The sequence below is a fragment of the Heterocephalus glaber genome, unplaced genomic scaffold (genome assembly GCF_053883595.1).
Source record: "Heterocephalus glaber isolate CG9 unplaced genomic scaffold, H.glaber_assembly_v1.0 deba00001547, whole genome shotgun sequence".
NCBI lineage: Eukaryota > Metazoa > Chordata > Mammalia > Rodentia > Bathyergidae > Heterocephalus > Heterocephalus glaber.
This window is the reverse complement of record NW_028258340.1, coordinates 5,109,337-5,132,991: the sequence shown is the minus strand read 5'-3', so window position 1 is coordinate 5,132,991 and position 23,655 is coordinate 5,109,337. Positions and strand designations below refer to the sequence as shown.

General features: G+C 36.7%; 1 protein-coding gene across 1 annotated transcript in view; it reads right to left on the bottom strand.

The window, feature by feature from the left end:
- The window catches only part of Maob (monoamine oxidase B), a 130,330-nt gene that overhangs the window by 23,756 nt on the left and 82,919 nt on the right, over positions 1-23,655 (bottom strand). Inside the window, exons 4-7 of the mRNA XM_004849994.4 lie at positions 14,879-14,983; positions 13,723-13,814; positions 6,072-6,213; positions 5,257-5,406 (exon numbers count right to left, since the gene is read on the bottom strand). Coding sequence (XP_004850051.1) covers positions 5,257-5,406; positions 6,072-6,213; positions 13,723-13,814; positions 14,879-14,983 — 489 coding nt within the window. The remainder of the gene's footprint in view (positions 1-5,256; positions 5,407-6,071; positions 6,214-13,722; positions 13,815-14,878; positions 14,984-23,655) is intronic.

The following is a 23,655-nucleotide window of genomic DNA, read 5'->3' as shown; positions in this document are numbered from 1 at the left end:
AGTGAAAGTATATGCAATCCTTTGAACCAAGATGAGGACAGAATATCAGATCTAGAAGACAGGACTGTGGTTACTGACAATAAAAAGATAGATTTCTTAAAAATAGCAAGAGGCCATGAAAAATCATCCCAATAAAAGATGATGCAAAGAAGAATGATATAAGATTGATCAGAGTCATTGAGAAAGCCAGAGACAACACAAACACCATAAAAATCCTGTTCACAGAAGTAAGGGCAGAAAACTTCTCAAACATGAAAAAAGAATTTGACATACAAATAAATGAGGCATGCAGAACTTCAAAAAGCCATACACAAAATAAATATACACCAATGCATATATAATTCAAGATTTGAGAAATTCAGCACAAGAACAGAATATTAAAAGCTATTAGAGAAAAAGAAACATCACCTATAAAGGGAAGCCCATCAGAATCACAGCAGACTTCTCAACACAAACCCTTAAGGCAAGGAGAGCTTGGAGTGAACTATTTCAACCCCTGAAAGAAAACAACCTCCAACCCAGGTTGATGTACCCCCCAAAACTATCTTTTGAACTCAACAGAGAAATTAGATACTTCCCTGACAAAGAACAACTGAAGAAATTCACAACCAACAAACCAGCTCTACAATGTGTTCTGAAGGGCATTTTAGAAAGAGAAAACAAAAACCACAATTCCAAGAACACCAATAGAAAGAAGCTACCAGGCAAAGCAACTAATTAAACAGAGAAGAAAGACAGGGAACCAACGGCAGGAAAATAATATGACAAGGATGAGCCAATGCATATTAGTTATAACCATCAATATAAATTGCTTCAGTTCACCAATCAAAAGAAACAGGCTGGCTGAATAGATCAAGAAACAAGATCCAACAATATTCTGCATACAAAAAACACATTTAACTCAAAAAGGAATTCAAAGACAGAAAGTCAAAGGATGGAAAACAATATTCTATGTGACAGGAACCAAGAAGAAAAGCATAGGTAGCTATTCTATTAGCAGACAATGTGAACTTCAAGCCAAGACTGATCAAAAGAGACAAAGAAGATCACTATTTCTTAAGGGAAAAACCCCAAGAAGAAGAAGAAGAGATAACAATTATAGATATATATGCACCAAATATCAGTGAACCAACCACATAAAACAAATATTAATGGACATGAAAAATATAAGCACTAACAAAATTGTAATTGGGTACTTTAATACCCCACTGTCACAAATGGACAGATCAACTAGACACAAAATGAACAAAGAAATATCAGAACTAAACTAAATTTGTGAAGAAATGGAGTTAGTAGATGTCTACAGAGTGTTCCACCCCCAAACATCAGAATACACATTCTTTCCAGCTGCACATGGGATATTCTCCAAAATAGACCACATACTAGCTCATAGAACATGCTTAAGTAAATCCAAAGGAATTGAAATTATTCCATGAATATTCTATGACCATAGTGCAATGAGAATGGAAATAAATGGAAAAGAAACCACAAAAACTCCATAAACACATGGAAATTAAATAACACTCTCCTGAACAACCAATAAGTCACAGATGAAATTAAAGAAGAAACTAAACAGTATCTACAATTAAATAACTCTGATAAAACATACTGCAACTTATGAGATGCAATGAAAGCAGTCCTAAAAGAAAAATTTATAGCTGTGAATCCTTACATCAGAAACACAGAACAAGCTCAAATAAGCAATCTAATGTTGAATGTCAAGCTTCTAGAAAAAGAAGAACATGTCAAGCCCAAAGTTCATACAAGGGAGGAAATTATAAGGATCAGAGTAGAAATTAAAGCAATTGAGACTAAGAAAATAATACAAAGAATTAATGATTCAAAGAGTTAGTTCTTTGAAAGATTAAATAAAATTTAAAAACTCTTAGCCAACCATATCAGAAAAAGGAAAGAAAAGACAAATTCATGCTATTAGGAATGAAAAGGGTGAAATCACAACAGGTCCTGTGGAAATCCAGAAGATCATCAATACCTACTTCAAGAACCTGTACTCTAATAAGATGGAAAGCTCAGAATTAATGGATAGATTCCTAGATACCTATGAATTACCAAAGTTGAATCAAGAAGATATAAAAATTCCAAATAACCCAATATCAGTCAATGAAATTGAAAAGGTAATTAAAAACCTACCAACAAAGAAAAGCCCAGGTCCTGATAGGTTCACTGCTGAGTTCCACAAGAAATTTAGAGAAGACCTAATGCCACTTCTTTTAAAACTCTTTAATGGAATAGAAAGAGAAGCAATACTCCCAAAATCATTCCTGGAAGCAAGTATTACTCTGATACCAAAATCAGAGAAGGGCCCAAACAAAAAAGAAAACTACAGGCCAATCTCCCTAATGAACATAGATTCAAAAATCCTCAATAAGATACTGGCAAACAGAATGCACCAAATCATCAAGAAGATTATACACCATGACCTAGAAGGATGCAAGGATGGTTCAACACAAACAAATCAATAAATGTAATACACCGTATCAACAAAGTCAAGGACAAAAATCACATGATCATCTCAATAGATGCAGAAAAAGCATTTGATAAAGTCCAACACCCATTCATGATAAAAACCCTACAGAAAATTGGAATAGATGGTCTTCATCTCAGTCTTATAAAAGCCATCTATGAAAAACCAATAACCAACATCATACTAAATGGTCAAAAACTGATAGCTTTTACTCTAAAATCAGGAATGAGATAAGGATGTCCACTATCACCACCCCTATTCAATATAATTCTGAAAACATTAGCCAGAGCAACTTGACAAGAGAAAGAAATAAACAGAATAAAGATAGGAAAGGAAGAAATTAAATTATCATTCTTTGCAGATGACATGATACTCTACATAGAAGACTCCAAAAACTCCACCAAAAGACTCCTAGATTTAATAACCAGGGGCCAGGGATTTAGCTCAGTGGTGCCACACCTATCTGGCAAGCTCAAGGTCCTGAGTTTGATTCCTGGTATCAAAACAAAACAAAACAAAAAACTAGATTTAATTACCAAATTCAGTTGCATAGCTATATACAAAGTCAGTACTCAAAAATCTATAGCATTCCTGTATGCAAATAACAAACTCACTGAGAAAGAAATTAGGGAAACCATGCCTTTTGCAATAGCATCAAAAAATGAAATACTTAGGAATTAATCTAACAAAGGAAGTAGAGATCTTTACATTAAATACTACAGTACTCTGAAAATGGAGATTGAAGAGGATATCACAAAATAGAAAGATATCCCTTGCTCTTGGGTAGGAAGAACCAACATAATGAAAATGGCCATACTCCCAAAATTATTATACAGATTTAATGCAATCCCAATCAAAATAATATTAGTATATCTCACAGTACTAGAGAAATTATTCCTAAAATTCATTTGGAACCAGAAGAACCTAGAATAGCAAAAACAATTATAGGCAACAAATGCAAGGCAGTGGGCATCACAATCCCTGACTGGAAATTATACCTCAAAGCTACTGTGATTAAAAAAACAAAAACAAAAACAGCATTGTACTGGCAAAAAGAAAAACAGACTTGAGGATCAATGGAACAGATTAGAAGATGCATAAAGAACCCCAAACACACTCAGCCACCTTATCTTTGACAAAGGGGCCAAACATGTTCACTGGAAGAAAGATAGCCTCTTTAATAAATGGTGCTGGAAAAACTGGCTTTCCACATAAGAAAAACTAAAACTAGACCCATGTCTCTCGCTATGCACTAAACTAAAATCAAAATGGATCAAAGATCTTAATATTAAAACAGAAACACTAAATCTGCTGGAAGAGAGAATAGGTAGAACTCTTGAGGGCAGAGTGTAAGTAAAGCCTTCATGAACAAAACCCAGACCACACGGAAAATAATACAATCAACAACTGGGATCTCATCCTACTAAAAAAAACTTTCGCACAGCAAAAGAAATCACCAACAGAGTGAAGAGATAACCCACAGAGTGAGAAAAAATTGTAACTAGTTGTTCCTCAGACAAAGGACTAATAGCTAGAACATACAAACAATTGAAAAAAATCAGACCCCCCTAAATTGAAAGATCCAATTAAAAAAATGGACATCTGAAATGAATAGACACTTCTCAGATGAAGATGTACAAATGGTAAATAAATATCTGAAAAAATGTTCAACATCACTGGTCATTCAAGAGATGTGAATTGAAACAACACTGAGATTCCATCTTACCCCAGAAAGAATGGCTATTATCAAGAAATCAACCAACAACAAATGCTGGAGGGGCTTTGGGGAGAAAGGAACCCTTCTCCATTGTTGGTGGGAGTGCAGACTGGTGCAACCACTGCAGAAATCAGTGGGGATCTTCCTCAAAAAACTACGATTAGAGGTTCCATTTGACCCAGTTAGTCCCCTTCTGGGTATCTTCCCAAAAGAATTATAAGCATCATACCACAGTGATATATCCATACCCATGTTCATAGCAACATAGTTTGGAATAGCTAAATCTTGGAAACAACCCAAATGCCCATCAACCGATGAATGGATAAAGAAAATGTGTGGTTTTATTAATACAATGGAGTACTACTCAGCCATAAAGAAGGATAAACTTGGGACATTACTAGGTAAATGGATGCACTTTGAGACTATACTTTTAAGTGAAATAAATCAGACACATATGTGTAAATATGGCATTGTCTCTCTGGTGTAGGAAACTGAAAGTGTAAATAAGGACCAAAATATATAATAAATAATATGAAATAGGAGGAAATTGTTCAAAAAGAAAGAAGAAATAAGAAGGGATAAGGGGGAAAGGAAGGAAAGGAAAAAGGAAAAAATGAGAAAAGAAGGAAAACGGAAACAAAACTTTTGTAGACAAGGAGGGGAAACGTTGTTGAAGGGAGTGTAGGGGAATGGGAAAAAAAGAGGAATCAAGATACATCATGTACAGGTACAAATTCCCTATGATAAACGTGATTGTTGTGGATATCTAAATTGTACCAATCAATGAATTTTAAAAAGAATAATGTCAGACATATTTGATAGTTATCAAATACATTTTCTTTGCTTTTCTAATATTGTCAGAGCCCAATACAAAGCTGACAAAATATGTTTTTGAACCCCTCCCCCATATCCTGGTTCTATTTTTTTCTCGCAAATAGAAGTAGTGTCTTGTCAAGGGACTGTCTGTAAAGTCTAGAATATTCTTGGGTTTATTTAAGTTTTGGTCACCTGTAGCATTGTAGCCTCTTTCCCCCTGTTTAAGGGTCTTGGTTACCTCATACATTTCATGATTTAGGGTCTCCACAAGGACATTTTCTCCTGTCTGGTCAATGTGGACCACAGGCCTCTCCAGCTTCACTCGGTCTCCAAGGAGATTCATTATGCGCTCACTCACTTGACCAGATCCGCCCACGATTTTCCTCTCCTGAAAAGAAAAATGGTGGGTGGGGAAATACAGGAATGGGCATTAAATGACTAAGTGTTTAGTTCTCCACTTTTCTCTTTACTCTTGAGACATATAACACTTCCTTTTACTATTGTGAACCACGACTTTCACCATTGTGTTCAAACCAGGGACTGCTGACTTTGGATAAATTAACAAGTTTTCTAAGTCATCTTCAAAGTTGTGCTCTTCCAGGCTAAGCCTTGTCTTTGTGACATAGGCTCAAACCTCCATCCCTCTGCACCACCCCATCCCCAGGCCAGTCTCCTCCCATCACAGGTTTCCTGTCTCATCTTGGGGTCAGGTACCTGCTGTCCTACAGTCATTGTGGTCAATTCACCTCACTGCACCCACCTGCCCTGAGCCCTGCTTCCAAGTGTCACCAAGCATGCAAACATTCTATCTGGCTTTGCACACAGTTGAGCTGACTGTCTCTTTTTCAATATTCAGTTCAGTTAATTTTTTAAAAGACTGGGTCAAATAGGTCTGGGAAGGAATGGAGAAAAAGAAGGAGGAAAGAAGAAAAGGAGAAAGAGGCGAGGGAATAGAGATGGAGAAAATAACAACTTGAGACTATGCCTAGCACTGTCCCTTATGCCATGCCAGGACTAGAATTAATAGATGGAATGGTGGAAATGGACCCGTACCTGCCCTCCATTGCTTATTGAGATGATTCTGGTAGTGCCCCCACACTGCTTGACGTACCACAGGAACCAGAGAGCGGAAACCTCATGGGTCTCGGCAGTGACACACAGGTTTACAAAAAGAGTGCCAAGCTGCTTTGCAGAGCTGTTCGAGAAGAAACAAGAGTAAAGTTGGCAAATGCAGGTGATCTTCTTAATTATCTAGAAAATATTCAAATCATACATTTCCTTGGCTAAGTTTAGCACAATTTGATAAACTGTATAAAAATGTCACTAGAATCTGATACAAAACATAACAACAGAGATTTGGGGACTATGAGGCTTACTTCCCCTCTAAACAAAACACCTCACTGAGAATCAACTTCTATTCCACATTCTGCGTTATCCTGATTTGTTCCCACACATCTGCTGCTCTTCCAGTGATTGCATCTCAGTAAAGGGAACAGTGAATCACTAAGTGGCTAGATCCAGCACTTAGAACAAGTTTAATTTATTCTCCCCCCCCCACCTCATCCAATCCATCAGAAAGTCCAGTCCTTTCATCACATGGCTCTACCTTCATCACCACTAATTTAGTATCATCTCTTGCCAGGAGCATCACAATTACTTCCTCTAGGCTAGTCTCTCTGCCTTCTCTCATCCTTACCTAGAATCTACTGACTACACTAAAAGCCAGATGATGTTTACCTCCCTCTCCATCATGATGCTCTTTCTCAACCCTGAGTCAAGTCATGTTATTCCCTTGCTTAAAACCCTCCATCGGCATCCCATCAAAACAAAATAAGATTCAAATCTTTTACCGTGGCTTCCCAACCCTAAGTAATGTAGCTGATGCATACCTTTTCTACCTCATCCTGTATCTCCTCCCACTTACTCTAATGTTTCCCCAGAAAGATGCATTCTTATCCATCTATGAAAACAAGCACTAGCATCCATACTCACAGCACCCTGGCATTCTCTGTCATCTTACTATTGTAGAATATCAGTAGAACTCCTTTCAGTGTCTAAAACTGTTTTCTTCATTATTGTTGGGGGTTTTTTTAGTTACTGGGGAGTGAATCCAGGGGTGCCTTGACCCTGAGCTATATCCCCAACCTTTATATTTTTTAATTTTGACACAAGGTTTCACTACATTTCCCAGGCTGGCCTTGAACTTATGATCCTCCTACCTCAGCCTCCTGAGTAGTTGGGATTATAGTCATGCACCGCCATGGATGGCAATTTATTATTTTTTATTACTGTCTCTCCCACTAGAATATCAACCTATGAGAACACGAGCCTTGTGTTTCTCACTCATTGTAGTGTCCCCTTTAACAAAATAGTGCCTGGCATATGGTAAGCACCCAATAGTTATTTGTTGAATGATCAAGTGAATGAATGATAAGAAATATCAATTAAACATTTTTAAAAGGTTCATAATGTACAAAAGATATGTTAGGTGCTGTACCAAACACAAAATTAGTCACAATCTATTTTGTTATTTTACTCCCTAACAGAAGACAAGCCCAAAGGATGGATAAGGAGAAAAGTGATTAATAAAGCATAGATACATAAGCTTCTGCTTGTGTCTTAGAAGGTAAATAGCTAAAGGTCACATCCTATGAAGAAGCACATCAGAAAGTGAACAATCTTAAAACCATGAACTCAGTAATATGTAGCACACTCTAAACTTTATCGTAGTAATGTGCACTGTAGGATATTTTTAATAAAGACCGATCTCCCTTTTGACTTTGATGTAAAGTTTGCATGTTGTTAATCTAGTTACACTTAAGGAGGAATTTCCCAGCTGGTAATGATAATAATGGATAGGATAAATGCAACCATTTTCCATGTGTTGAATTCTTTCTACACTCCATGCTCCTTAAATTTATTAGCTTGTTCAATTGTTGTAAGAATTCTATAAAATAGCCACTATTTTCCCCCACTTCGTAAGCCAGAAAATTGAATCTCAAAGAGTTCCATATGTAGTTACATAATATAATGGTACAACTTCAAACTAGTTCATATCTGACTCAAAACTCAAAATGCTTAATAGTCGACTGACAACCTTGCAAGTGCAAATGTTCACCAAAGGACACTTCATTACTCTAATATATCTTGGCCCTTGAAGTTTGTAGAACCTTGCCTAACATACAGACAAGCTATTGACAATGTCTGCAGTCCTCACAACCAAACAGCACTTTTGTGATAGTTCCCATCATTACAGCCTGCAAAATGGTGTCACGTTTACTTTGAAGTGACTTAGAGTTAGTTTTGTAAGATTCCCCATGATAACTGAAGTGGTGAAAATTGCCGAGGCAATTTGTAGTATCTATCTAAAGCAACTATTCAGACATTGATGTAAAAATATTACTTCAGGGTGAAAGATATCTTTTGTTGTTTCCCTGACATCCTATTTCTTTTGTTCTTTATTTTATAGTTGAATTTAGGGGCATAAGGTAAAGGATGTAATAACTAAAATATAATGTGGGCCCAGCTAAACAGCCAATATTAAACATAAAAATATTGCTGAGATTCTAATTGTTATTGTTGCCAATTTGGTAGGAAAGAGATAATCCGAGTTTGAAATGAAAGGACATCTTAAAGTACAGTTATACCAGCTAGGTGTGGTGGTGCAGAGCTGTAACCCCAGCACTCTTGAGAGGCTGAAACAGGAGGACTGCAAGATCAAGCCCAGCCTGGGAAATCTTGTGAGATCCTATCTCAAAATAAAAACTAAAAACGGATTAGGGATGTAGCCCAACCATAGAAAAAGTACAGTTGTTCCCCTATTCCACAGGAAATATATTCCAGTACCCCTGGTGGATCCTGCACCTCATATTATGTTTTTATCCTATACACATATAATATAACGTTTAATTTATAAATTAGCCATAGTAAAAGATTAACAGTAACTAATAGTAAAATAGAACAATTTTAACAAATACTACAATAAAAGTTATGTGAATATAATCTCTTAAGAGTCATGACAAAAATTCAGATGGAGGTTGACTAGGGATATCTGAAATCACAAAAAGCCAAACCATGGATAGGGGAAGCTGTAACTCTCTCTGGAAGGTTGTCCATTTCTAACCTTTATTTGATTTATTCTGGTAGTTTTAGTAAGGAAAGAAATGATCCGTTACACTTTCAGTTTCTCACACCAGAGAAACTATTCAGTATTTACACCTGTGTCCTATTTATTTCACTTAAGAGTATCTCCTCAATGTGCATACCAATAAAATTAATTTTTTAAAAAAGAAAAGAAATAAGCTGAACAATATTTGAGGAATGGAAAGTCAAGAAAGCTAATGAAATAATATTTTTGTATTTTTGCCCTATTGACGTTTTAAAATATAAATGTTATAAAGTTTTTCTACATGAAAAATATGTGTACATTTGATAAAATTGAGAAAATTCATAAGATAAAAATATGATAGGATGAGTATTGTTATTTTCATTTAAATATGAAGCATCCCCCAAAGGCTCATGTATTGAGGGTTTGATCCACAATGTAGCAGTGCTTGGAAGTGGGACTTAGAAAGCTGATTGGATCGTGAGGGTGTTGTTACCTCATCAATGGATTAATACACGGATGAGTTTATTAGTTGAATTCCTCTCTGATTCTTACCCTGCTCTCTCCTCCCTGGACATCATGAGGTGGCCAGCTTTCCTCCTCCACACCTTTCCATCATGGTGTCAGACACCATGGCTTCAGCCAGCCCACCGTGTACTGAATCCTCCAAAAGTGTGAGTCAAATATCTCCTTTATGTTGTTTGTATATGTTAGGTATTTTGTCACAATGACAAAAAGCTGACTGATACAAGTATATTTCATACTGTATTTCCCCCAAAATAAGACCTAACTTGAAAATAAGCCCTAGCCTCAGGATGCTCATAAGCCCCAGTTAAGATCATAAACCAGATGGACACGTTTAAGCACATCCGTTGCAACACATGATGGATGTATTTAATTATAAAATAATATTAACATATAATTAAATATAAATAAATAATATTATTGATATTAATACTTAAAAGATAATATAAATTATAATTATTTGTAAATACCGAAGCAGGCATTTTAGATAAAAGGTAAATGCCTATGAAAACAGATGAACTCCAGACTCATCGCCAAATGACCAACTGAAGTACGGACACAACACATGAACAATGTGCTCATTTGATAACAAACGGATATGGTTGTGTCTAATATGAATCTTCATAATTCAATATATCATATATTGTAATGGACATACTTAATGTACTCATGTGAAAGAAAGAAAAATTTTCTGAATTTCAGTGTCTGCAACTTTTTGTCACTTTTGTGTGGACCATCATTCTTAACTGTCATCATTTTTGCTGCCACTCCTGTCTCATAAGTCTTCAATTATAACACCTGATTTAATGGAAGCTTTGTGAAGCCTGGCCTGCAAGAGGTCGTGTCTCGCATGAAGAATTCATCAGATAAAATCACTAACAGCTGTGTTGCCAATGCACTACGAGCAGACTACATGGACAAGAAGTGCTCACTATTGCTGGACAGATTGGGGCCAATGGTTCTACAGGAAATGGAGTCGCAAGAAATTCAGACTGGAATTTGGGGCTTCCAGAGTTATCACAATGTTTCAGAAGAAGATGACATGACTGTATTTGAATAAATGTAGATTTTTGTGCATGAATAAATGTAAATTTTTGTACATGAATAAATGCAGATTGTTGTACATGATAAAATAAGACATTCCCTGAAAATAAGCCCTATTGTATCTTTTGGAGCAAAAATTAATATAAGACCTGGTTTTATTTTTGAGAGTTATGGTATTTCTTTCTCCAAAAGATAATTACTCATCTCATTTGATGTGTGTTTTTCTAGACATAGGCTTTCTAAAAATTATCATATATTTGTACAAATCATACTTAAAATATAATTTGTGTTTCTGAACAGCATTTATAAAATGAAAGCAACTGAAAAAAATGATCAACATTTGTCTTTAAATGTATAACTGTGCTTTAGTTTGAATCACAATAGGTTGGATATTCTGGGGATGACTTCCCTTAAAACTAGCAAATGATCCTATGTGTTTCTCGCTTAGAAAATTGCTTGTTAGCGTATTCCTAATATCTCAACATGAACAACTTAAAGTATTCACTAAGTGGAGGACTAGATCAAGGGCTAGGATAGAAAATCTCAGATCTTTATGATCCCAAATATAATTTGCCCTATCTTCTGAGATCTTAGAAGCTCTCTAGGGAGAAAAGATCAAACTAAATTTATGAGAAACTTTTCATAATAGAAATTGTAAAACAGTGCAGATAATTATATACTCATTATAGTTTGAAAAACTAAAGTATAGAATTATAAACAAATACAATTTGATTACAATCAAAATAAGTTACATTATAAACTACATTATTGTAAGAAGTGTTAAATAATATTACATAAGGGTTTAAAAAGATGGGGCTAACCATAGGCACTGATTTCATGACACAAAATGATTTTACTATTCTAGAATGGGTTGCTTTCAATGCCTGAAGACATAAGAGAAGTACAATAATGTTTATTACAGAGTTTTATGCAATGATAATAATGAAAAAGCAGAAGTAATCAAGATGTCCAACAAAATGATAATGGATAAATACATTATGGTATTCACTTCACATGGAATATTCTGTAACTATGAAATGTGATGTTTGATGAAGAATGTTTAATGATTTAATGCTTCAAAACTATTTTAACATAAATGTTTAGAACATAATATTAAATATTAGAAACACTTTGATGGATTTCCATTGCTTTTCCAGTGCATTAAAAAGCAGCTTTATTTTTAAGAATGAAATTATATGTCCCACTGTACATATTCCATGATAGCTTGCTTTCCTATGTGCTTCTCAAGTCATTAAATATTTCTCTACAGCATGATTTTAAATGACTGTAGACTATTCCATTTTTTGGATAACCTATAACTAATTTAGCTAGTCTTTTACTACTGGATCTTTTTATTTTTCCTTTTAAAGGTGTTGCTTGAAATTGACTTTCTCCCTCTCTCTCCCTATTTGCTTCAAACTCCTTACTTTTCATTCTCTTTCTAAAGCTAAATTCTAAGCTAAATGCTTAGAAGTTGAATTTTTATATCAAAAATTATATATCAAAATATGTAATTGTATATGCTTTTATTATTTCTATATCATAGATTTAGATATTCCTAAAAATTGTTTTCATGGTTAATTTTCAGAGTTCTACTTCTCTCCTCAGTGCCTAGAGAAGGATGATATCAACTTCAGAACAAAAAATATTTCCAACTACTGTTTTTTGTTTTGTTTTGATTTGATTTTTGTAGTACTGAGGATTGAACCCAGGACCTTCACACTGAGCTACATCCCCAGCCTTTTAAAAATTTTGTTTTAAAATTTTGAGACAGATTGTGAAATTGCCCAGGTCGGGCTTAAATTTAGGATCTTCCTGCTTCAGCCTCCCAGAATTCTGGGATTACAGGTATGTGCTACCACACCCGGCTTCAACTACTGTTGTTTAGCATAAGTGGTCAGTCTCCTTGGCTTTACCTTCCATTTCTCTCTTTTTGTGGACCACAAACTCACCATGTGCTTAAAATTGGAATCCCCACAATCCCTTCCACTGTCCCTGCTGTCCAAGAGCTGTGAGGCCTCTCCATGTCACCTGTCTAACAGGCCTCCACAATTTGCATATAGGTGCCAGTGCCATTAACAAGAATTTCATGTTTGACTCATAAATACTTGCTTTCAACACTACAAGTTTTTCATTAAATGACAGCAATAGGTCCAGTCACACATGTTTCCCCCTAGAGTTGTGAATTACCTAGAAGTTCCTGTTCAAATCCTTAAAGAGTTGCATAACATCACAAAAAGGTGTTCCAAATGCATGAACTACTCATCTCTATACTTGACTACCAGTAAGGAGTACAAAAAAGTCCTATAATGACAACTTGATAAATGCAATCTTTATGCTGATGGCCTTTACACTGCTCTAAAGAAAGGAGGTCGCACATGCCAGTCTGTTCTGAAGACTTCCATGGGCTGGTTTCAGTAAGCCAGCATGGCAAATGGAACTTTAAAAGTTTTTTTTTTCCTTTACAGACAAGTGGCTTCTCTAAATTTCCTCATGTCAAGGGCATAACCATGCCTCTCCCTCCAGCCTACATAAATAGAAATAAGCAAATGTTGGCTCCAGAAGGCCAAGGTACAGGAGAGATGAAACAAGCTTGGGGATGTATGTTGTTTCATTGCATTCCCTCTCCTCTCTGTTCATTGCTATAAGAGACCCTCGCACATCTCTACAGGGGGAGTTGGTGTTTTGAGGCAAATGAGGTCCCTCTATCTCTTCAGAGCTAGCTTTGAATAAAGCCTTTTTCCTTTTCACCAAACCAAATGGCCTCCTTTGGCTTGGTCAGCAGTGAGCAGTGGTCCTGAATGGCAGGTAATACTACCCTGGTGATGAAAAGCTATTTCAAAGAAATAAGTTGTATGCATAGCTATCTTTAAGGTGGTACCCGGTTTCAATATTTTTCAACATTTCACTTGGTCAGTGGTGTGGTTTGAGACACAGAGCAACTATGTGCCCCATCCCTGATGAATGCTACTGCTAAATAAACCTGAAAGACAGTCACAGTAAACCCCTGTGCTCCGTGGTTAGTCTTACTTAGTCCAGCAGATCTTGTTCAGCAGCTCCTTCATGGTCATGTGGTCCCACTCTTCTGCAAGGGGGGCCTTCCATGGGGCATCACTGGGGATCTACATTCAGACAAAGAGTCAAAGGAGAAAGACAAAGATAATTTCCATCTTCAATAACCATGCAAACATTTGAAATTCTCTAATTTAAAGAAGAAAAATATGTTTTCAAATTTCTCCCATAGTATCTTTCACTTCATAAACAATGTTGCCTGTGTAGCTTTGTTGTTATAGATATATACCACTCAATCCATATTTCATTTACAGTAACACTTCCTGCACAATAAATGGAGGTGTGTTGTACATGGCTATATCCAAATATGGACTGTAGTAGTCCTCCCTAATCCATGAAAGATATGTTCCAAGATCCCAAGTGAAAGCCTCAAACTGTAGATTCTATATACAGACTATGTTTTCCCCATCCACTCATACCTATGATAAAGTTTAGTTCAAAAATTAAGCACAGTAAGAGATTAACAACAATAATAAAATAGATTAATTTAGATATATACTGTAATAAAAGTTATGTAATTGTGGTCTAGCTGTGTATTTCTGTAATTTCCACTTAGCATGTTCAAACTGCTGTTGACAGTGGGCAACTGAAATCACAGGAAGTGAAACCATGGATTAGGAGGGACTACTTTACTAAAGTTACTAATTTACACAGAATATTCACAAATTCAACTCTTTAACAATGATCGGACAGCTGTACCAAGTCACTTCTAAAGAAGTTTCTTCTAAAGTCACTTCTAAAGGATTTTCACTTAAATTTTGCATGTGTGGGCTGTGGGTTTGAACATTGTGGAGAATCAAAGACCCAGATGTCTTGTTTTGTTGTGTCCTAAAGATTTTCGAAATTAGAAACATTAGAAGACTGAGTGATAAATAGACTTCTGCCCACTCACCAATAGTTTACAATAGTAGTCTGTTTGGCATCTCATTTTTTTAGAAGTCAGAAACAGGTTCTTTCATCCATTTGTTTTACAGATTTTTTATTGATTGCTACTATGCACTCAGCAATAAGCTAGGTATGGGAGATGGGTGATACATTGCACCTTCTTTCTTTTAAGGACTAAACTTATTATAAAAAATGCCAATGTAGTCAAAGACACTTTAGGAAGATTTACCTCTTGCCCCATATCATCCATTGTCCTCCAGAGGTTGTTATGATCTAGGTAGTTAATAGGATTCCACACAGGTGGGAATGAGCCCCTGAAGGGGTATGATTTGCCCTGTAAGGTAAAAGATATTTTAAGAGGAAGCATTGGCAATACAAATGTAATGAAATCTGCCAAATTGGTACATGTCTGCAAGCAAAATCATGTTAGTTATCAATATGGGACAAACACTCAAAGTTTTTTGATTTTTGGTTTTTGGCTCCTTGTGTCCTACGTGATTTTTTAGCATACAGATGTCCAACAAAATCCTTTGCTAACTCAATGTTTGGTGCCATACCAAACATAGTAAAGTTTCTCTCTGAAACCAGAATACTTACCATGTAAAATTTAAATCCAGGATAAAAGCAGGGTTACCAAAAATAATCTCATTTGCCAACAATGCTTGTATAAATATCTTGGAATCAGACTCCCTATATGTATAGTAAAAAATTACAACTATAAAAATTATACAGGGCCGGGGATTTAGCTCAGTAGTGCCACCGCCTGCCTCACAAATGTAAGGTCCTGAGTTTGATCCCCGATAAAAAATATATATATATATATATATATATATATATATACACACACACACACACACACACACACACAAACACACACACACACATTAGAAGATGAACAACCAATTGCAGAAATACACTTATCTGTAAAAACAGGACCCAACCAGCTTTCCCAAGGAGACAGAAGTATTACGTTAATGTAGGATTGCCAGAGATCAGTAAAATCAAAGCAGAAAGGTGAGACAACTTCAAGCTTCTCTGGACATATTTACACCACTTGGTTCTCTCCTTGGGGATTCCTGACACAGAGACAAAGGGAACATATATCTGCAAAGGTCTAAAAATAGGACACTACACAAATCAAGTCTGGAAGGCTTAACTTGTTGATGGCAGTTAAGAGATACACACAAGAACCACTTTGGATGAATCTGAAAATGAGTCAGAAGTCGGGCTGTTCATTCTGACAGCATCTTTCAACTGAATTAGAAGAACTCAAGGTTCTCCATAAACCCCAAATCCCCCAAACCCCACAATAATTCTGAATCATTCAACAAAGATTGATCTTGTAGCCAGAGAAGCTAGAGGTGAGAAATGAGAAGAAATTTCAAAGTGGTTCTTGTGTTAATTCTGTGGCCATGTTGGTCTTCTCTCTTCAACAAATTCATAAGAATCACAGGGAAGAGTTCTTAATCAGGGTTTTACAGAAAAATAGAAGAGAGTTAGCAAGAGAGTGAGAGATGGAGAGTGAGCTTTTAATTTAAGGAATGAATGTGCTGGCGAGTAGCAAGCCCAAAGTCTGCAGGATAGGCCAGACAGCAGGAAGAGCTGTAATTCAAGTCGAAAGACAATCAGCTTGCAGAATTACCTCTTCTCTAGAGAAAGTCAAATCTTTTTCTCTTAAGGACTTCAACTGACTGGATGAGACCCATGTGCATTATGGAGGACAATCTGCTTCATTCAAAGTTTATTGATTAAAACGTTAATCTCATCTAATAAATACCTCCCCAGAAACATCTAGAATAATGTTTAACCAAATATTTGGGTACTTAGGTCTAGCCAAGTTGACACATAAAATTAATCATCACACTTCTTAATTTACTTTATTGAGCTACAATTTACATATGATGTGTCCATTTTATTTTATGTATTTAAATTTTTATGGTTAAAATCATTTTAAAATTTTTAATTGACAAACAGTTGCATGTATATGTTATCTATGTGTGTCTGACATATGTATATATTATGGAATGGCTAAACTAAGCTAATTAACAATGAACGACTCACATACTTATTTTTTGTGGTGAGAACTCTTAAAACTATTCATTTGGCAATTTTCAAGAATATAATATATGGTTACTAACTATAGTCACTATTAATGCAATGAATCTCTTAAATATATTCTTCTTACCTAGTTGAAATTTTTTTGTACTGAGGATTGAATCCAGAGCCCTCATGCTGAGCTACATTCTCAGATCTTTTTAAAATTTTTTACTTTGAGATAGGGCTTCACTAAGTCACTAAGTTGTCCAGGCTGGTTCCAAACTTGCAACCCTCCCAACTCAGCATCCCAGAGTGCCAGGTTTAAAGATGTGTGCTACCATGCCAGGCTTCTAACTGAAATTTTATATCATTTGAGCAACATTTCCCCAACAATATACCTATTTTAAATGCACAATTTGGGAAGTTTTGATACATGTGTGCACTTATGTAACTACTATCACAATCAATATATAAAACTTTCCATTTAGAAAGTTTCCTCTGGGCCCTTCCCAAACAATCCCTGTACCCTTTTGACATTCCTTTATATTGCTGACTGGTAGTTCATCATATGGATATATCATGCTTTGTTTATTCACTCATTTATTGATGATTATTTCTGGTTTTGGTCTATGGTGAATAAAAAGTTTATGAACATTCTTGTACAGGCCTTTTTGTATATTTTTTATTTTCTCTTAGGAAAATGCCTAGGCGTACAATGGCTGAGTTGTATGGTGGGTATATATTTGATAGTTTTCCAAAGTGGTTGTACACTTTACATTCCTATCAGCAATGTATTAAAATTCTAGTTGTTTCACACACTGAAATTTCCTGATTTTTCTTTTATGTTTTATATTTTAAATATACTTTTTATTTTACAGTAACATTAGATTTACAAAAAAGTTACAAAGATAGTACAGAAATTTCTCATTTATCTCTCACCTAGTTTTCTCTAGTAATACCATCTTACATGACTTTGGAACATTTACCAAAATTGGGAGACTGACACTGGTACTTCACTATATACTAAATTTGAAGTTTTATTTGGATTTCACCCATTTTCCCATGAATATCCTTTTCCTGCCCAGGATCTATCTACAATCCCATGTTGCTTTTTGCTGTCCCATCTCCTGAGTCTCCTCTGGTCTGTGAGTCTGTGACTGTTTCTCAGTCTTTCCTTGTTTTACATGACCTTGAAAATTTGAAGAACACTGGTCAGGAATCTTGTATGTCCTGAGGTTTGGATCTATCTGAACTTTTCATTTTTAGATGGAGGTTAAAGACATGGAAGAATATCACAGAGGTAAAGTGTCTTTGTCATCATATCTTCACAGGGCCCATGTGACATCAATATCACTTATCACTCATGATGTTAACCTTGATCCTTTGTTTAAGGTATCATGTGCCAAATCTCTCCACTGTAAAGCTACTATTTCCCCTTTCTACACTGTGTTCTTTGGGAAAGCATCACTATGTTCAGACCACCCTCAAAAGGGCACAGCAGGAATTAAGCTCCACTTAATTTGAGACTGGTGGAGGAGGAGTATCCACATACATTTCTTGAATTCTCTAAGGAATTCACTTCTTCAATCATTTATTTATATCAGTATGGACTTATATAGACTTACTTTATTCTTAATATTATAATCCAATTCTACACTATCTATTTTGTTGCTGGAATAGTTCCACCTGCAGCCAATGGGATGTTCCTTTAAGTTGGCTCCTTTTGTTTCTTTAGCACTTCCTCCATTTCTGGCATCAGAAGATTCTCCAGTCTCATCTTTTATTTTCTTTACCCAAGCCCTAGGCTCTGTCACTTGTTCAAGGAGCCTTAGTTCCTTTTATCAAAAGAGTAATATTTAGAAACAATTTTTGGCTGCTGCATGCATGCTGATCTTTTCTCCTTTCTTTTTTTTTTTTAATCAGTGCTGGAGATTGAACCAAGAGCCTTGTACATGCTAAGCAAGTGCTCTACCAGTGAGCCCTGATTTTGTTTCTTCAACTAGCTTTGTTGATATATAATTTAAATACTATATACTTTGGATGCTGACTTTTTAAAACCTCTACTTATGTTTTCTCCATCAGAGTTTAGAAATTACTCAGTAGAAACCTGTGGATGGATCCACAGCTCATTCCCCACAAAGAAGATGTGGATTCCCATCCAGCTCTGTCTTTCCTAAGATGGCTGACATACAGCAAGTCAGTTCCTTAATTTTCCTGGGCCGCAAACATCAAACTTTCCAATGCAACATCTCTTGACCCTATCATCTTGCTCCAGGAAGTATGCTGACGTTACCACAAACAGCTAGTTTAAACAGTGTCTTAGTCTGTTTTCTGTTGCTGTTACAAAATACTTGAGACTGGGTAATTTATAAAAAGTAGAAGTTTACTTAGCTCATGGTTCTGGAGGCTGGGAAGCCCAAGAGCATGGTGCTGGCATCTGGTTGGCATTTGGTGAGGATCTTCTTGCTACATCCTAACAAGATGGGGGTATCACATGGCAAGACAGAGCAAGTGTGCTAACTCAAGTCTTTCTTCCTCTTCTTATGAAGCCATCAGTCCAACCACAGGGGACCACCACCCTGATGACCTTAACTAATCCCAGTTGCCTCCCAAATACCACCTAACCCCCAATATCACCAACATATTAATTTGGAGATTACACTTTATTATGGCTATTGGAAAGGACATTCAGACCATTAACATGTGCTTCTTAGTGTCCTGAATCTCTACTTATCTTTCACCTGCCACTAATCCCACTGTTCCAATTTCATGCATTGACCATTCTGTGTCACACATTGCCCCCCCCCAAGCTGCAGTGGCACAGGCTTTGGAGTCGAATCATGGCTTTGCCATTCTGTGCTTCTTAACTCAACTGCAAAATGTGACAATAGCAACTACCTCAGAAATATATTGAGAAGATGAAGTAGTTGATCTATGTAAGCCATGTTGTGAATTCTCAATTAATATTGTAATTATGTAACTGCTACTGTTGTAATTATAATCTTTACATGCCCGGGGCCTGAGGTCATAGATTCCTAGCACATAGTAGGTTCTCAATACATGTTTGATGTCGTATTAGCTGTGTGATCTTGAACTTGGTATCTATTTGACACACAATATCCTGATTTCAAAATTGAACTCTTGTACTTTGGTTTTCTATGCTGCTATTCGCCTCATTGCTTTTAAGTCTCCCACTGAGCACAGACCCTCTCTGGCCTCTGCAGTCCTCACCAGCAGAGTAGTGCTGACCCCTGCTCTCCCTCTCTGCCCTTCACACACATGCACTTGTACAAAGGGGCTGTGGGATGGACCTTGAAATCCAGCAAGGGCAGGGTGCATCTATGACTGGCTTACAAAATTATCTCCCTGGACTCCTCAGGGTGCCATTGTGCCCACAGGTAAAGAGAACTGAAAAGAGATAAAAGCACAAGCAGGATGAATAGCCATTCCTGAAATGGGAATAATAGTGCATTTTTGTTTGAAAGACCCTTAGGACAAAGATGGAGGGGAAGAAATTAGTAGTCAGTCAAATAATTCAATTATTAAGGGTTGTCTGTTTTACAAACATAGTGGCTCTGCCGGAAGTGATGATGACTACAAGATGATTGTAAACTGCGTGGATTACAAACATGTAATAATAAAATAAAATAAATGATGACTTGAATAAGTGTGTGAGCCCAGCAGATTTGGTTAGCTGGTACCTGCTGAGTCACTTCCAAGGTCTGGCCCAATAGCTGTGGCAGCTTCTGGGAACACAACAAATGACTATTTCAGAAAGGGAGAATTCCAATCTGCCTCACGGGCTTGGCCTGGGAAAAGGTGGACAAGTATGTGGTGAGAGCAGAATCAACTGAGAAACCGTGACCTGCATGTGGAGCCCCACTCAGCCTCAGTAGCCTGGGGAGATGGGCACTTCTCCACTGTCCTCCCTCCCTGCTCCAGGGATAAGATCTTTGCACAGTCATGAGGAAGTGATGTGTAGAGGGTCCCTTCCAAGATTGCATTAGAGAAATCTCAGCTCAGTGACCCAGCTGCAGTGTGCCAGCTGAAGTAGAGGGACAGTCTTTCATTGCTGTCCCAAATACTGTGAGGTCTGCCCCAAGAGACAGCATTCCAGGGCAGCATTGGTGTCAGAGGCCAGCTGCTAAAACCTTTCTGATCAGGAATACCCTTAGAAAGGAGGTGTGTTTGGAAGCCCCAAACCAAAAACAAAGAAATGATTACCATAAAAGGATCTGTGAGTAAACGGAAGCCAAATGATATGTAAAAAGCATTATGATGATGAAGAAGAAAACACTGTACCCTTTTATATACTAATTTACTAATAGTCCCCGGTTTCTCACTTCCAAGCTGGTAATGGCTTAGCTTATAAGCTAAATCTATAAAAGCAACAGGTTTTTTTTAAAAGATCAGAGAAAGCTTCTGGTAAACACAAGAAAGAGCTATTGTTAGACTCATAAACAATCTCAAATTCTTCAAGCTTTGGGGAATAAGCAGGGGGGAGGGAAACTGTCTAAGTTTATAAGATTACATAACTAAAGGCACTGTAAGAGGTTTTGACCTCAGATTTGGCTATGACAGAAACAGCCCAGTAACTGTTACTGTTCAGAACGTGGTCCAGGGAGGCCCATTCTTCTAAGGAAATCAGGAAAAGCATCAGAATAAGCCTCCAGTTCAGGATGTGCCCAAGTTACAAAGTAAAATTTCTACACAACATTCTTGTTTTATCCTCAAAATAGCCTGTGTGGTAGCCCAGCAGAAATTTTTTCTTTCCTAGCTTAAGAAAATAAAGCACAAAAAAGTTTAAGTGATTAGTCCAGGATCTCACAGCTCAGGATTGAAAGCTACTGGAAGTTAAATTTATAGTAGCTGCATGGGCCAAAAGTGTGTGCACATACATGCATTTGTGTGTGTATGTGTGACAGTGTGTGTGTGTGTGTGTGTGTGTGTGTGAAGAGAATGTCTGGCAATTGTCAGGAAACATTCATTAACCAATAAATACATATATGTATATATATATATATATATGTATATATATATATATATAAAGTGTCAATAGCAAACACCATGAGATAAGGACACCACCATAGGGATTTGGGGATTCGAAAGCAAGGAGCATTATCCTCTGGGCTTCATGGAAAGACCACTGAAGAAAACGTAGGGCAAAGAAATGACAGAAGTCCAAAGTATACCTGAGCTCCTTAGGGGACATTTCAGGGAGGGCGGGTGCTTGTGATGTGGTAGGACAGGGGTGAGGGGTATGCATCCCCACAAGAGAAGAGAAAGCAAAGGCCAGAAGCCAAGCTTGATGTAAATGTCACACACACACACACACACACACACACACACACACGTGGGTGTGTATATTTTATTGATTGTAGAAATTCTGGATGTTGAAGGAAGCTATAAAGGGTAAGCATTTATAATCCTGCCAACCTGAATCTATCCTGGCTATTCACACCACAACACATATCATTCATCTTTTCATTTATTTTGCATATTTCACACTTCAGATCCTGTGGTAAACACAATGATTATCTTGCTAATTTTAAGCTTTTTTTCCTCAGTACTAGTAATCAAACTCATATCCTGCTAGTTTTCAATCGATGTTATATCCTAAACATAGACCGTGCCATTCATTAACCCTTGCCAAACATATTTTTCTTGATTACATAATATTATATGACATACAGAGGCCAGTGGTTTTTAAGCTGGGGTTTGAGGAGCCTTCAAGGTTGCTGAAACACACTCAGGGAGTAGTTGAAGGTCTTCCCTTTTCAACCACACATACACATGAGGGAAATTTTTCTTCATATATTTCAGCCAAAACAATATATTGCAATAGATGGAATGTAAAGCAGATAGGAGAATCCAACTATCTTCTATTGAGCCAGATGTGAATGAGATGTATAAAAAAATGTAAAAAAATTCTACTCCTTCATTTTTTGTTTTAGAAACTACTTTTTCCCATAAAAATACATTCTATCAAATTATAATAGGATTATAATGGTTATTTTAAGTGGATTAGTATTTTGAAGGTTCTCCCTTTCAGTTTCTAATATGGCAAAAAACAGATAAAGCCACTTAAGCTAAGGCTACTTGGGATTCTGATACATTTTAAGAACGTAAATGTTTGAGAGCCACTGGAATAGAATCTCATGAGAAGGGGCATAAGGTGGCTTTTAAGAGGCCAACCAGACTGACTGGAATTGACTCTGAAACATGGTGGCTGGATGACTACAGGGAAACCACACAACATTTGTAAGCTTTAGCTATCTTAATGTTTAATTTCACTTTTATTTATTTATTTATTTATTTTGTGGTATGGGGGGTGAAACCCCAAGGAGCCTTAATCATCCAAGACAAGCCCTCTACCACTGAGCCATACCCCCAGCCTTTGTTCTCTCACTTTTAGAATCAGAATCATGACACTTATCGCATAGGTGGATGGTAGGAAGAAACTGAGATTATCATGGCCCTCATGATGCACACACTAAATGGATGTCCCTGATGACTTGGTGATCATGATAAGTGAAATGTCACTTATAAAATTAATTTTTACTTATAAATCTATGTCCGTATTTTAATTAATTTCCTTTGGATACATTCTTAGAATCTAAAATCCTGGTATGAAGATTGATTTCTGGCTTTTTAAAGAAACTTTGCAGAAAAACAATAACCAAATTGATCCTCATGAGGCCTTCTTCTGGGGCCTGTAGGGACACATCAGGGTGAGCAAAAACCTAACTCAGCCAGGTGGGGTGGAGAATGCCTGAAATCTCAGCTGCTTAGGAGAGTGAGACAGGAGTGTTGTAAATTCAAGGCCAGCCTGGGCAACTCATCCCGATCCTGTCTCAAAATTAAAAAATAAAAGAAAGGGATGGAGATGTAACTCAGTGCTAGAGCACCCCTGGGTTCAGTCTCCAGTACTGGAAAAAAAATCTGAATTCTGCCTTTTGGAATCTTCAC